General features: G+C 39.9%; 1 protein-coding gene across 3 annotated transcripts in view; it reads right to left on the bottom strand.

Annotated features, from left to right (window-relative positions):
* Positions 1 to 603: 603 nt before the first annotated feature.
* The window catches only part of Atp6v1h (ATPase H+ transporting V1 subunit H), a 67,627-nt gene continuing 50,997 nt past the window's right edge, over positions 604 to 17,233 (bottom strand). Inside the window, exons 12-13 of one of the 3 annotated variants that reach the window (XM_021176995.2) lie at positions 12,739 to 12,852; positions 604 to 1,043 (exon numbers count right to left, since the gene is read on the bottom strand). In XM_021176995.2, the coding sequence (XP_021032654.1) occupies positions 983 to 1,043; positions 12,739 to 12,852 (175 nt within the window). In that variant the 3' untranslated portion in view covers positions 604 to 982. The remainder of the gene's footprint in view (positions 1,044 to 12,738; positions 12,853 to 17,233) is intronic. The other 2 variants (XM_021176841.2, XM_021176920.2) reach the window with 2 other exon arrangements.

Below are 17,233 nucleotides of genomic sequence, written 5' to 3'. Positions count from 1 at the left end.
GATAATGCCATAAAAATCACAATGGTGCAAAATGTTCTAAACACAGCTGTTGTAGATACTGGTACTAGAGCACTTGGCTTTGCTCACCTGTGTGACGCTGCTGACAATGAGAGTTAAGTGCTGACTCGAAATGGTATAAGAATACAATACAGAACTATGTATAGTACACTACAGTGGGTAGTGGTAATAACCATGGTGTCTATTTACTTATTTTTTGTTACCATATTAAAGTGTACTCCTAAAGTTTACTGTGAAATAATCTCAAATATTTTGCCAGCAACAGCCTCATCCACCTTTTACTGTCTTCACTGCATCAAGAGGCCAAATCAAGAGCAGGCTTATGTACCTATATTCTGTAATGTTTGCAAAGTGACTAAATTGCCCAAAAAATATATTTCTCAGGACATACCTGTTATTAAGTGATGTAAATGTCTTGAAGGTGTAGAATGTATATGTGTGCATATGTGTGTGTCTATATGAGTGAGAGAGCAAAAGCCAGAGTGAGAGCAAAAGCCAGAGTGAGAGCAAAAGCCAGAGGGAGGGGGAGGGGGAGGGGGAGGGAGATGAGGGAGAGAGAAGTGGTCATTTCAAAACATTTACTTCTCATCATCACCTGGGAACACTTCTCCCAATTTTTATTTAAAATAAATGATGTTTATTCAAAGTCCACAATAGGAATAAGCAAAATTTAAGAACATGTTTGGAGTGAGAATCTTTTAATTATATTCATTTTCAGAGGACAATAAATACAAAAATCATAAAGAATATAAGTAACAGTAATATTTCTCTAATACAGACAGCATCTACTTTTATACAGTTTAACAAGCAAACACTTTTATTCTCCCAGGAATTACCATTGGGAAAAGCTATACAACAGAAAAGAAGTAATCATTAAATTAAAAACTATTTGCTTTTGACCCTAAAGACTGAGGTTCTCACTCCACTGGTCCATGGAAAGTGCAGAAAGGCTGAACAGGTCAGCTCAGCTCCGAGCAGCAGCAGTCTGAGGCTGCTCCGACTGTAGTTGTTTACCAAGATATTCCCTAGAGAACAAGAACATGGTAACATGGCAAATTAGTATTTCAATATAAAGAATCACTGACAAAACTCAAATCTTATTAATAAAATAACCCCTGGAAACTACACATTTCCAACTTTCAAAAGCTCCTGTGCTGCAGGAATGCTACCTATTTCCACACACAAGCCAGTCTTGGTTCACAGAGATGGTAGGTCTCCATGCAATGCCATTTGCAGGGTTGACTTCCCTCTTTACATGAAGGACTTACTCTAACATCTGCAGTCTGAGTTTAGCAACCAACTTATGATTCAAATGGGCTTCTTTATACCATAGAAAACACATTTCTTAGTGTTAGAAAATACACACATGTATAGCCTGGGACGAACACAAGGCAATAAAAATAAATCCCTGACAATAACAGCAAAAGTCAGGACTCTATCAGGAGCTACTCTTGTGGCCTACAAAGACCGCAGTATTGCATGCACAGCTATCACAGAGGCTAAGGAGTTTTCTCATTCTACATACGGGGGTAAATGAACTAAAGTGATAGTCTCCAACCTGTCTAGATCCTTCAAGAAATAAACTGACAGCAGGTTAGAGGTACAGTCCTACAATCACAGCACTCAGTAGGCAAGGCAAGAAGATTGTGAGTTCAAAACCAGCTTGTATTACATAATCAAATACAAATTTTAGGTTACATGTGAGAAAAGAAATAAAACATGTACCTACAATATGTATATCTTTAGCTTAAAATCACATATAGGAACCATTGAGACAGAGGGTATGGATATGTTCTTTACTCTTCCTGCCCCCTCTCCCACCCCATGAATTGCCCAAACTTTTATTTACAATCAACAAATAAGGAAAAGAAACTATTTCTAAAGACTTCTAAATTGTCATTTTCTCCAGGAAAAAAACAAAAGAGCTTTAGTTAAGAATCAGGTTTGCACTCAAGCCCCTTCCTACTCTACATTACTCTGAGACTGGAGGGTGCATCTTCCTGCAAGGACTAAGGTAGACATTTTGTGTGAGGCACATGGCCTGACAAGGAAGCAGCATACCCAGGATCAGAAACATCTATCCCACCTCCTACTGCATCGATTGGCCACTCAACTACTCCTTGGGTGAGCACCACCAGGAAACAATCTTTGGGTGTCACCAAAAATGTGCTTTATTACCATTTTTGCCCCCAATTGAGTGTTCTTAAAATTGACTTTGGATGTTAAAAGCATGCATTATTCTTGTGGTCTGAGGAACTACTCGGACATATGAGGTTATTATTTCCAACAAAAGGCAGTTGTGTACTACTAATATAAATAAAGGCAGCAACACAGGAATGACTTTGAAAGAGCTTATGCTGAGGTCTTCATGACCACAAATGTCAATGCAATCTACATGGTCCTAAAATCAGGTCCATCCAGGTCAGCGGGGGTCTCTTGTGATTGGTATATACAAAGGACAATGTCACAAAAAGTGAATTGCCTTTCATTTATTTGCTCAAAGGTCTTCTCTGGTTGATACAAAACACTCTTTTTACCTATATAAGGTGGCTATTTGATCACTTTGGGAGTGATACCTTCCTGAGCTACACTGGTGGTACAACAAGTTCAAAAATTCTCCAAGTGATCTTTTGTCTCCTTTTGATCTCTTTAGTGGTGTGAGCTTAGCAACTGATTTGATATGATATGGAAGAAAGGTGCTATAGCAGCAGAAGTAGCTGGAAAATTCTGTAACATAGCCAGGTAGTTGTCTAGCAATGGCAGAAATAAATAAGAAAAGCAGAAGTAAAAAGAAGGCAAGAGAAGGGGTCGAGAGTTGACAATAAAGAACAAAAGACTATTAAAAAGAGTAATGGACAAAAAAATGAAAAAACCCTGGAAGTTGGCAGAGTTCTAGAGAGCTGCTGGGCATTAAAGGTCAAGTATTTCAGACTATGGCCCAGGAGCTAAAACACTAGTCGTTGTCAGGGGCTAGGGCCTCCCACTTCCTTGGCCTGCACAAGAGTTTAAAACCACCATGGTTCCCACGGCCCAATTCAAACCTGTAACATTCAGTGTCACATGTTGCTGTTTACAGCTATTTTTGGTTGCCACCAACTGATGCCAGAAACTAAGGGTGACAAGAGCTTGTTCTCACCTACCCCCTATGCCCATGTGGAGAGAGTAAAGGACCCCAGCTAGTTTATAACAATGTTAAGAGAGTACTAAAGTACAGCAAAGGTGAATTGTTCTAACATCTGACAAGTTCATACAGTTTCCTCTTTGCTTCTTTCCTGTGACCATCTGTCATCAGGAAAGCCATTCCATTCCTAATTCTCATTTTTTCATACATTCAAGTTGACTGGGAATCACCCAGTTCATGACTTGTGAGTCTGACAGAGATCAACTCTCTGAGCATGGTGATGCCTACCTTTAATCCCAGCTCTTGGGAAGCAGAGATTTCTAAGAGTTTGAGGCAAGCCTAGTCTACATAGTAAATCCCATGCCCACCAATGCTACACAATGAGAACTTGTCTCAAGAAAAAAAGGAAGACTGACAACCAGTGATGCTTCCTCTCCTATCTTCTGAGTTTGTTGTTTAGGACTTGGGGAAGGATTAGGACATGTACAGATCTAAAGGCCTTGGGAGGATCTCATAAAGGCCTCTAAGCCTCCTGAGCCATACCCAATATCCTACCCTGCACAAGGGAATGTTGTGGTAAATAATAAAAAGAACCAGCATGTTCCTGCATTTGTGCCTCTGCCCCAGTGGCCTGGCCAGCCTTGCACTGGAGGGCAATGGCCGACCTGTTTTTATCTTGTGGAGACTCTCTGGTCCAGAGCTTCTGAAAGATGTCCACCCAGCTCACTAAATTCCCATTGGTGGGTCGTTACCAGCCAACCTCATGCTTCAAATTCCCCACAGCCTTTGTGGCGCATCTCAGGCAAACCCAAGCTTTGCCACCTTACCTTTTCTTTCCCTTGCAAACCCAGACAAGCCACTGACATGTGAAGGAAAACGCAACACAAACTGAGTTCAGAAATTGATGGTATCTCAATCGTTGGGCGCAACAACTAAAATCCTAACTTGAAAGCCTTATTAAATCTAAATCCTCTGTTGGCGAATCCTGACAGATCCACTACTGAAACTAGGAGACACCTGTAGCTACATCTTGTGCTCATGCTACCCCCATCCAAAAGGACCCCTCTCTCCTCTTGCCTCCTCCTCTCTTACCCTCTCAAAAAAACGGAAGTCCCTCCGACTCACCCAGTGATTGGCTCCTTTATTCATTAAGGGGATTGGTTCACAAGAAGTCACCTGACTCACTCCTTGTCTGAAACCCCTCCCAGGAAAGTGGAATTAGCATCAAAGTACAAACAGCACCAGGCCCATCTACAACAAGGGAATGTTAATAGGCCTAATCAAGTGAGGGTCTCTTGCAGGTGTCCATAGCTACTCTAATTCAAGAATACAAGGGTCATGCCCAACCCAGAGGAAACAGATACAACATACCATATGCTCCATAAGACTTCACAACAGACTAAGAAATACTAGAAACTGTTCTTTCATTCCTACAAGACTATGTTTAGAAATGAGGTATTGGGCTTCAACTTTTTGACCTTCAAGAGGCTCAGGTCATGTGAACATTCACAACAAAAATCCCTCTGTCATAATTAAAGCATATTTATTTGTTTACAGGAGCACTGTTCTTTTTTTAAAAAGTAAAAACAACTTGAATATACTGATAGCTTTTTAAATGAATTCAATATTTTTAAATACTTTTAGTTTTTGAGAATTTCATACAATATATTTTGATTATATTCATCCTTTCACACCTCCTCCACCCAGACCTACCTCTATCTCCCTACTACCTCAACTTCCTGTTATCTTTTCATCAATAATCTATTGAGTCCAAATTGTACTGCCCATATACTCCCCAGGTGGGGTCTATCCAACCATATGGTGGTTTACCTACTAGGGTCCATACCCTTAAAAGATCCCAACTCTCCAGAACCCATCAACTGTCCATGCTTCCTCAGATGGGGTGGAGGTTCATAACAAGCCCCACCCCCATCCTACTCCCACCACAATGCTACAATGTTGGCTAGCGAGAAACAGTGTCTTCTGGAGTTCTGAAGATAATAGGGCATCTGCATACAACTACAGCAGCTGTGGTTTCCTGCACAAGACATATTTTAAAATATAATTTATATTTTTATTTTTAATTTCGAGTATGTGTACCCAACATAGGCATTAGAAACTGAACTTGTGTTCTCGCTCAGAGCAGAATGTATTTTTAACCTGCTCAGCCATCTCTCCAGCCCTACTCTGGCAATTCTGACCACACTAATTTCTCCTATATAATTGGAAATACTCGTAACCTGACCTATGCAAATTAATGCCAGGGAAATGAAATTTTCACTATAAGTGAACAGTAATTATACTTCTCACCATTTACCTATCCTGTTTGGAGAATGAAGCAGAAATAAATGTTAATAAAATGTTCTCTTCTGTCTAAAAAGAAGAGAATGTTGGTTCCCCTGGAACTGAAGTTACAGATGGTTGTAAGCCACCATGTGAGAACAGACTCATGTGGTGTATTGCTAAAGCAAGACCCATGGAAGGACACATGATGTTCTCAGGGCTTATAAATAGGACTCAATAGACAGTAACCTCTGGCTTGCAAAGCTAGCTTTGTAATGCTTCATTTGTCTCAAGTTCTCATCTTCTCTGAACTTCTCCTGTCATCCCAGCTATTCCTGGTCACTCCTGGTGACCGTTTCAGATTCAGCGGAGGCCTGGCATACCACCACTGCTGATTCTTGTTTGCTATCCTAAAAATTTGAGATTAAAATTGGTCCCAAGTATTTACTTCTAAACAACATATAACAGAGTCTCATGGCTTCTTCTGGACCAAGCTGCCACTGCTGATATCCTAACAATGCAGATTGGATTTGCTTCAAAGAACTATTTCTAAGCAGGTACAGTTCCCCCCATATCCTAATAATCTTTCTTTTCTGCTACCTCTGGTGGGTGGTAGGCTAGAAGGGATGTTAAAGCATTTAAGAACCCTTGTTAAAAGTAGAGCCGGGCATGGTGGTGCACGCCTTTAATCCCAGCACTCGGGGAGGCAGAGGCAGGTGGATTTCTGAGTTCGAGGCCAGCCTGGTCTACAAAGTGAGTTCCAGGACAGCCAGGGCTATACAGAGAAACCCTGTCTCGANAAAAAAAAAAAAAAAAAAAGTAGATTTTGAAAAATCTAAGCCTACAGGAACTCTTAGCTCCTTCTCTAGCACCATGTTTGCCTGGACGCTGTCATGCTTCCTACCATGATGATAATGGACTAAACCTCTGGAAGTGTAAGCCAGCCCTAATTAAATGTTTTCCTTTATAAGAGTTATCTTACTCATAGTATCTCTTCACAGTACTAAAACAATAATTAAGACACTGTTCCACAAATTAGAAAGAGGAGTATCACTGAACTCATTGTATTAAACTAGTACTACCCTTCATGATAAAGGTCATTTAAAAAAAAGTGCAAAAAGAGCTTTAGGATGGTTCAGTGGTTAGGAACAATTGCTGTTGTTCTAGAGGACCCAAGTTGGTTTCCCAGCAATCACGATCATGCATCTAATAACCTTCTGTAACTTTAGTTTTAGAGGATGTGGATAACCTATTCTGGCTTCCAACATGCGTGCATGCACACGTACCTCCCTCAAAATAAATTAGGATAGAACATACTTCAACATAATCAAGCCTATATATGACCATCTTACTACCAATAGACACTAGATAGATAGATAGATAGATAGATAGATAGATAGATAGATAGACAGACAGACAGACAGGCTGACAGACAGATTGACAGACAGATAGACAGAAAACATGAAAGCACTTCTTTTATAATCTGGAACATGGCAAGGATGTCTATCGGACCCCCCCCCCCATTCCTATAGTGATTGTAGTCTTATCTATAGCAATAAGACAAGTGGAAAATATAGAAAGGATACACAGGAAAAGATGAAGTCAAATCATCCTTATTTGCAGATGACATGGTACTGCTTAAGCAAGGTCTTATAGATTTCACCAGAAAACATTTCTACATGATAAACATTTTCAGTAAAACTGCAAGATACAAAACCAACATACAAATGAACAATTCATATTTTTTAAGTGGTCTATATTCTTACAGCCATAAAGAAAATGCAAATTAAAACTACTCTAAGAGTCTACATTATCCCAAGTACAAAGACTTTCATCAGGGGGAAAAAAAAGACAAATGCTAGTGAGAATGGAGGAAAAGAAAACCCCCATTAGTTGGTAAGAGTATAAAACAGGCATAACCACTACAGAACTCACTTTGGAAGCTTCTCAAAAACAACTACTGTGTGTAATCATACTACTCCTGAGCATATATTCAAAATTTTCCATTTCCTACCAGAGATTATGGCTGCTCTATTCACGATAGTAATGAGATGGATAACTGAAATGTGGTACATATAAACAATAATCTTTTTATTTATCAGAAAGTAAAGAAAACTAAAATTTTCAAAAAACCAGATGCATCTGGAAATTACTATATAAAGTAATCTACACTGAGAAAGATAAATCCTACATGTGCTCCCTCACATGTGGATCCTAACTTTCCGTTTGTGTAAACATGTAGGTCATGATATTAGAAAAGTGTCCTAAAGAAGACACAGAGATGCTTTGAGGAAGAGTGTGAGGGGTTGTAATAGAAAACAGAAAAGAGATGAAAAAAACAAAAGCAACAACAACAACAACAAAACTTGCACTGCGTGTAGAAGAATACAAAAGCATTCTTCCCCTGAGTACTTCTAATTCTGGACTGCCCAGCCCACAGTTTTTTGTGTGAGAAAGAAATAAGAATCCATCTTGTTCAAGTTAGGTCAGGCATTGTGGTGTACACTTTTGATCTCAAATTGCAAGTTTGAACACAAAAAGTTAAAATGTTTAGTTATGAAAAAAGCAGATTTGGTATGAACTAGACAGTCTATCTACCCAACCTCACTTTATGACTACATTTTAATAAATATTTTCTAAAAATTACTCTAGACAGATATACCATATATTAAAATAACTGGGAAAGAAACTGCTCATTTACTGGTAGAGAATCCCCAACTTATTTCCCTTCCTGTTAGGAATCCCACTGCCACATCTGGGCTTTCATTTTATTTATTGCCTAGTCTTGAACTCTCTCATTTCTCCTATTCTAAATCACTTCTGCAACATTTAAATCTCTATCTTAAAACAAATGATAACACAAATTCAGCAGAACTCTCCCATCTCTACCTCCATGAATCTCTTATGAAGAGCTACTGTCTTAGGATTTAGGTGAACAGACACCATGACCAAGGCAAGTCTTGTAAGAATAACATTTAATTGAAGCTGGCTTGCAGGTTCAGAGGGTTAGGATTAGGGTTAGCGTTAGGGTCCATTATCATCAAGATAGGAGTATGGCAGTGTCTAGGTAGTCATGGTGCAGGAAGAGCTAAGAGTTCTACATCTTCATCTACAGAATCATCCAATATCTTCATCTACAGATTCATTCAATCACTTAGCTATAATCCCCAAAGCAAGACAGGAAATCAATTGGGCAAACTCAAAACTCTGCAGCTCCATATCTGATGTCAAAGTTATCTTCAGATCTCCAACTCCTTTTTCATTTGTTGACTGCAACAAACTTTTTTTCTCTAGGGATGGTTCCATTCCCCGTTACCATCTCTTGTCAGCAGATATCCCATGGCTTTGGCATATCGAACATCTTGGGGTCTCCAAGGCCCCAAGTTACACCTTCTTGGTCCAATATCTAGGATCCACACATGATCTTCTGGGCTCTTCCAAAAGGCTAGGATCACATCTCCAGCTCTGCCCTTTGTAGCACTTTAGGCTCTGGTTGATCCACTCCACTGCTGCTGCAGTTCTCCGTAATCATCCCATGGTACTAGCATCTCCAATATGCTGGGGTGTTTTGCTGCAACTAGGCTTCAACAATAGCCTCTCAGGCTCTCTTCATGGTGCCAAGCCTAACCTTTTTTACATGATCCTTTCTGTCCTGGGCAGTCAACAGAGGCTATACCTTCATCAATGGCCTCTCATAGTGCCACGTGTCAGCTACTCTCCATGACTCCTTCATATCTTCATAAATCAGTATCACCTCAGTGATTCTTACACATTACTAATTCCAACTGCAGCACAAGGTACAACCTTAGCTATCTCTGGAACACAGCTTCTTTGTGCTCTAAGAAAGCACTTCTCAGATTTCACCTCAGTGATGCTGGTCTGTCTTTTAAATCACTGCTAATTTCTTAGCTCCAGCTAATCAGCATCAATTGTTCCAATAGTCCTTTCTACTCTGAACTCTAAAGCCAGAGCCACATGGCCAAAGCTGCCAAGTTCTCCTGCTTCTGGGCCTAGAAGATGCCCCCCCCCCCCCCTTTATTCTATTATCAGCTTTCTGTTTTCCAACTCTCTCACTGCCTAAGCTTGGCTGTCCTGGAACTTGCTCTGTAGATTGACTTTGAACTGAGAAATCTACATGGCTCTCTCTTATGAGATTAAAGGTGTATACCACCACACCTGGATTTGCTCTGTCCCCTGCCAGCCTTGAACTCAGCGATCTGCTTGGCTTTGTCTCCTGGGATTAAATGTTTATACTATCATGCTGGGACCTAAACTTAGCTTGGTGAAATCTTGCCCCAAGTTCACCACTCCCTGGATCTGTTATCTCCTTGAACATAGGGTTAAGGAGATTCTACTTACTGGTGACCTTTTAGTAATTGAACCATATATTTTGTATTTTTCCTTTCTCAGCTTGGTTTTCATTAGAATGCTCTTCATACAACATAACCAAAGAACAAAGACTCTGCTGAGCATTTCTAAAACTTCCTTTGTCAGTGCAATTAATCTGAGTCTCTTCACCTTAGATCAGTCTCTCTGCCATATATTAAAATTATTCTCCTCTGAAACCTCTAGAGCCAGGCTTCCTTAGTTCAAATCACCCCCAGAAACAAAGTCTTCCATAATCCTACTAAGATGGCTATTAAGCCTCACTTATAACATTCCAAGGCTTTCCAAATCCAAAATCCCAAAATCCATATACATGGTCAGGCTTATCACATCAATACCCGACTCCTGGCATCAACTTTTAGAATTTTACTGCTGTGACAAGACGCCATGACCAAGACAAGTATTATAAAGACAGCATTTAATTGGGGCTGGCTTACAGGTTCAGAGGTTCAGTCCATTATCATCAAGGCAGAAGCATGGCAGCATCCAAGCAGGCATGGTTTAGGAGAAGCTAAGAGTTCTACACCTTCATCTGAAGGCAGCTGGTGGAAGACTGGCTTCCAGAGATCTAAGATGAAGATCTTAATACCTACGGCCACAATAACACACTTCCTCTAACACGGCCACACCTAATAGTGCCACTCCAATAGTGCCACTCCCTGGGCCACCATAGTCAAACCACCATGAATGGTTTGACTTGACTTTGATACCATCTCCAACATGCTACAATCATGGTTGCCAAGGGCCCTGGTCTAGGTCACCAGTAGCAGTTATGCTTCCATGGACCTCCTTTCATGTCTCCTCAGCTTTGTTTTAACATTGCTCACCTCAAAGTCTTTCACCAAATATACTTTTTCTTTTGCTTCTCTAATACCACGGTACTGGTTTTACTCCAAATTTCAAGTTCACTGCTCTTCCTATGCAATACTGTCCTAGTTGGTTTGCCAACTTGGCACAAACCAGATTTATCTGAGAAGAGGAACCTCAACTGAGAAAGTGCCTCCATAAGACTAACAAGTCTGTAGGGGAATTTTCTTGAGTAATTATTGATATGGGAGGGCCCAGCCCAATGTGGGTGATACCTCCCTTGGACAGGTAGTCCTGACTTGTGTAAGAAAGCAGCAAGTCACAGAGAACAAGCCAGTAAGCAGCCTTCCTCATGGCCTCTGGGTTAGTTCTTGCCTTCAGATTCCTTCCTTGACTTCCCTCAATCATGGAATATGAATGACGTGAGATTTATAAGATAAAATAAACTATTTTTCCCAAAGTTGCTTTTAGTCATGGGATTTATCACAGCAATAGAAAAACCAACTAAAACAAAAATTGGTATCAGAGTGGGGTACCACTATAACAGATTTGACCATATTGTTTGAGAGGATTGTTGAAATCCAGAGGACCTAGGCTGAGTTCCCAGAACCCACATAGCAGCTCACAACCTTCTGAAGCTCCAATTTCCTTTAACATCCTCTTCTAGCCTCTGCATACACATATTTACACAGACAAAACACTCATACACATAAAGTAAAGATGAATAAATCTTCAAACAACAACAAAACCCTTTTCAATCGCTTTAAATTCATCTAAGCCTCATACAACAGCATACAATAAAAAACACCCTGCAGTTGCACCCCTAAATGTAGGCTCCCTCACTGGTGCTTACTCTGTACCTTCAAGTTATTTCCTCAGTCTTAATAAAAACATAGAGCACCACAGTTTTCCACTTTGGGAGCTGTCTGTGCCGTGAAGAGTATTTCCAGCACCCAGTATCTCCTTGCAACATCTCAGTACCATAAAGGTACTAAAACCTTTCTCCATGCATTGCTTTAAACAAGTGATGCTCATTTCTGCTTCCTGTATTTTCTGTCTCATCCCTCACACCTGAATTAGTAATTAACCCCAATAAAGAGGCTGCATAGCTGGCTCCTTACCACTGTCACCTCAGCATAACTGTTTTGACCTATCAGAGAAGCCTGTATAATGTACCTATGTAAACTTGCACCCACTTCTAGTCTATTTTCAGTCCAGCACTTAACAGAAACAAGGTAAACACTCAAAAAGACACTGTTGTAAGCATGGATAATGTGAGTGTTTATGGGAAAACTGCTTACTGGCAGGACTGTAACATTTCACATACAAAGTAACAGCAGCACAACTAGATATTATTCTGTACTGTATTTGACTGAACCATTCTAATGTACCATTATTCTTTCCTTTGAAAATACTGATGACATTTCTGTCAGTTATAAACAATTTATATTTATTCCTTGTACTTTAACAAAAATAGCCTCAAGCTAGAACACTCTTCAGTATAGTACAACCATGTGATGTGTTCCAAGTGCTGAACCACCAACCCACAGCTGAAACTAGCTGTTCCAAAAGGGAATCATTACTTTTTCTATATAGTGCACCAAGGGTTCACCATTGTGTTCACTCTTTAGAGATCAATAATGTGAATTTAAAAAAATAAAAGGACAGGAAAAAATATGACTCTGCTTACTTCAAAAGCAAACCATTGTCATTAATGAAGCATGACCATGGAATTTGAATAAATTAACAAGCTTCCAGTGTCTTTCTATGAACTGGTACAATACAGTCTAGTTAACTTTACACTTTAAACATCTGGAGAGGCATCTGCTGTCCAGTTGTGCCCACACAATTCCAAGGAATCCGCATTTGTTTTGTCACAAGGGTCTTTTCAGTTACAGCTGAAGTAATTTTTGGTATCAAAAATCTGTACCTTTCATAAGACTATTAATGCAGCTCATCTCTTCAAAATTAAGTCTTTGCTCTATACTAGCAGTATGTGCATAGACTTTTTTTTATAAAATCACTGATAAGTCACTGAGGTATTTATTTCCATAAGAGCTTGTAGGATAAGTATGTGAAAGTTCACAGAGCAATGTGCAGGTGAGATAGACACCAAGACATACCAGTTGTGCACCATGAGCTTCTGCACAGCCAGAAGAGCATTGTAGCGAACCTGCTGGTCTTCATGGTGCATGTGGTTCATCACCAACTGCTTTCCACCAAGCTGCTCAATAACCCTACAGAACAGAAAAGACTTGGTGATGATGTCATTCTTTGATACAGGTTACAAGTGTAAAGTCCAAATACTAACTGCCCAAAGGATTTCTAAAACAAACATTAAAACTAACTGAAGTAAGCTAGCATCCCATCTTACATCACTCTCAATGAATTAGACCGTAGTGGTTGAATGAGAATGGACTACACAGGTTCATGAATCCACAGCTGATGAAACTATTTGGGAAAGACAGGAAATGTGGATGAGGAGCAGGATTAAGGTGTCAAGAAACTTGTGTCATTCCCACCATGCTCTCTCTGCCTCCAGTCCTGAATGGAAAGGTAAAATACAATACAAACACTGAGTGCCACTGTAATTTGAAATGTTACATATATCACATTAAACAGGTAACTTTCGGTAATTGCCAAATACAGAGAGCATGTATAAATCCATGACAGCACCATTGGTAATGATCAAATGATACACAGCCCATGCTCTTTAGTGTGGCAAGCCCTGCTGCTTGGCTAATAATGGTAGGGGCTGTTCCTGCTCAATCCACTCTCCACCCTGTCATCAAAGCAATCTTTGCAAAACTTTTAATATAATTTTCCCCATTTAAAGTTCTGTGAGTCTGCTCATTAACAAAGGTACCAAAATCCTAACACTGCCTTATCACATATTTTGAGGTCCTATTCAGCTTCAGAGAAAAAGGCCTTATATCCCTGTCCTGTGGCCTTGCTCTGCGCCCTGAGCTCATAACCAACTGGAAGTACTATTACTCTGGCCTGAAAGCAGCTTATCTGATACATGCTTTTCTCCAAGTGTCATAGCCTCTTAAACTTGGAAACATACACAGCACTTTAACACCATACTCACAAGCCATTTTAAACAGCAAAATTAAAAAAAAAAAAAAAAAAAAAAAGCTGGGCATGGTGGCACACACCTTTAATCAGGCAGGCGGATTTCTGACTTCAAGGCCAGCCTGGTCTACAGAGTGAGTTCCAGGACAGTCAGAACTATACAGAGAAACCCTGTCTCAAAATAAAACAAACAAACAAAAAAAAAAAACAAAAACAAAAACAAAGGAGACAAAAGATGCAAGCATGGAGCAACAAACAGACCATGTAAACAGCTTTTGTTTATAGAAGAAGGGAGAACACAAGAAAGCAGAACTCAGCCTTGTTCTGCCTCAGCTAGCAATGTGTCCATCAGGGACTCAATGTTTTCCATGGCTCTACCCATGTTCATGAATGACTGCAGAAGTGGCATATTTATATGAGCCATAAAATGATGTAATTTTACCAAGTAAGGAAATTCACTAGTTTGGAATCCATGAACAATGAAAATCAGCAATATACTTCAAAGAACTGTCATATTACATATATAATTATAAGCATAATGAGCATGAGGCACTGTGCTAACTGCCAAAGTAGAAGAAAGCACTTCATGTAGGATTCTATGAAGAGCTCCATGAAGCAATGCTCAGGTCAAAACCAACACTCAAGAGAATACCCATCCCTTAACATATTTCATTATTATTCACTAATGTATGATACAAAGCATAAAAGGTAATTTAATGTATGTCTAATTTAATATAATAATTGTAACATTTGACATATTGCAAACAGCAAGCTTTAACAGTGTTTATTTTAAATGTAAAAGTGGATTCCTAACCTATGTTAAATAACCAAAATATAAGTCAAAGATATAGGATGCTATGTTTTCTTTCTTACAAGAGTAAAAAGAAACAGTAACACTTTCTGATGCTGCTGGTAGATCATGAAAATGAAATTCTCACATACTAGTAGCTGGAAGTCTGAACTCATCTGCACCATAATAATGTTTTTAAACCTCATAAATATACACTTTATCTCCTTTTGTCTATTTCAGAGGATGGCACAAAGTAATCAAATTGTACAACAGTTCATTCTGTTTTCATAACAATGAAAGATCAGAACCCAAGCAAATGTCAGTTTAACAAAAAAATTAAAGTAAAAGAAAATGACAAAGCATGAGCTATGATATGACCAGTTTCCACAAAGCTAAACAAAGAATTCTCAACTGAGGAATACCGAATGGCCAAGACGTACCTAAAGATGTTCAAAATCCTTAGTCATCAGGGAAATGCAAATCAAAACAACCCTGAGATTCTACCTTACATCAGTCAGAATGGCTATGATCAAACACTCAGGTGACAGCAGATGCTGGCAAGGTTGTAGAGAAGAGCAACACTCCTCCATTGCAGGTGGGACTGCAAGCTGGTACAACTACTTTGGAAATCAGCTTGACAATTCCTCAGAAAATTGGACATAGTACTACCTGATGACCCAGCTATACCACTCAGAAGATTCTCCAACATGTAATAAGGATACATGCTCTACTATGTTCATAGCAGTCTTATTTATACTAGCCAGAAGCTGGACAGAACCCAGATGTCCTTCAACAGAAGAATGGATACAGAAAATGTGGTACATTTACACAATGGAGTACTACTCAGCTATTAAAAACAATGAACTCATGAAATTCTTAGGCAAATGGATGGAGCTAGAAAATATCAACCTGAGTGAGGTAACCCAATCACAAAATAACACACATGGTAAATAAGCACTCATTGATAAGTGGATGTTAGCCCAGAAGTTTGGAATACCAAAGATACAGTTCACAGACCAATGAAGCTCAAGAAGAAGGAAGACCAAAGTGTGGATACTTCGATTCTTCTTAGAAGGGGGAACAAAATACCCATGGAAGGAATTATAGAGACAAAGTGTGTAGCAGAGACTGGAGAAATGACCATCCAGAGACTGCCCCACCTGGAGATCCATCCCATATACAATCACCAAACCCAGACACTTTTGTGGATACCAACAAGTGCTTGCTGACAGAAAAGTCTGTTACACCTGTCTCTAGAGAGGCTCCATCAGTGCCTGACAAATATAGAGGTGGATCCTCGAAGCCTACCATTGGACTGAGCACAGGGTCCCCAATGAAGGAGCGTGAGAAAGGAACAAAGGAGCTGAAGAGGTTTGCAGCCCCATAAGAGGAACAGCAATATGAACTAACCAGTACCGCTCAGAGCTCCCAGGGACTACATCACCAACCAAAGAGTACACATGGAGGGACTCATAACTCCAGCCACTTATGTAGCAGAGGATGGCCTAGTTGGTTATCAATAGGAGATGAGGCCCTTGGTCCTGTGAAGACTCTATGCCCCAGTGTAGGGGAACGCCAGGGCCAGGAAGTGGGTGTGGGTGGGTTGGTGAGCAGGGGGAGCAAGGAGGGGATAGGGGGTTTTCGGAGGGGAAATCAGGGAAGGGGACAACATTTGAAATGTAAATAAAGTAAATATCTAATAATAATTTTTTAAAAAGACAATCTGAGAAGTCACTATCTGTGACTATGGTACTAAAGGCCCTGCTTCTCTTCACACTTTCTACAATTAGCATCTGTAATGGTCAGAACTATAATTTTTAGGTTTGCTAGATAAAAAGTGTGTGCCACTATAAAAATAATTTATTTGTATGTGCTTTGCTAAGCGTTGCATACTGAAGACCCATGTATCTGATGTAAAAATCTTAAGAGAGCAAGCATGAGTTCTCTAGATAACTCTCTCCAGATTGATTGTGCCCTGCTGAATGGTGAATACTTTTCCTCAGCAGATAATCATTTTCAGAAGTTTACAGTCTAATTTTAAGAAAGAACAGAACCAGGTCATCACTGTTATTGTTATAACAAAATTTAACAAAGACTTGGACACTAGTGTTTTAGTTTTAAGATAGTATATTGTGATTTATCAGCTTTTTAGAAATAATCTTAGATATCCATTAGTATTTCTACTCACATCTTACAGAAACCTGAGTCTGATTCAGCAGCCAAAAAACCGACAAGAAAGGCAGGAGCAGTTTCAAAGCTGGAGAGGCATCTTTGAAAGCATGTCAAGATTAAACCGCTAATTCAGACAGCCATGATGCAAGTGTTGTTCTAGTCTATTCATGCCCAGACCTGACCCTCATGCCTGCTGCTTCTGTTTCCTTCCCCACCCATTCCTATGGAAGACTTAACCAGGAGCATCTACCGTGATGAGCTCAGGCCATGGGAGTGTGCCTAAGTTTACGGATTTGGAAAAGGGAGCACTACCATCTTGACCAACTACAGTGAGGGTACAAAATATATGCTTATTAAAATGATTTCTTCAACTCTAGGAAGATGAGTTTTGATACTGAATTGTCTTAAGAAAAATAAAATTAGAGGACAGTGATCCGCCCTGCAGGGAGCACCATCTTGGCTCCAGGACTCCGCCGAACTTAGTCTGCACAGGTGAGAGTGAGGACCACAGAGGCAGACAGCTTCTGGGACAGGCGGGAGCCACAGAGCCGCTGAGGCAGCACCCTTTTGGGGCTGCAGAC

The sequence above is a fragment of the Mus caroli genome, chromosome 1 (genome assembly GCF_900094665.2).
Source record: "Mus caroli chromosome 1, CAROLI_EIJ_v1.1, whole genome shotgun sequence".
In the NCBI taxonomy this organism is placed as follows: domain Eukaryota; kingdom Metazoa; phylum Chordata; class Mammalia; order Rodentia; family Muridae; genus Mus; species Mus caroli.
The sequence above is the reverse complement of the archived record's forward strand: the minus strand, read 5'-3'. Positions and strand labels throughout refer to the sequence as shown.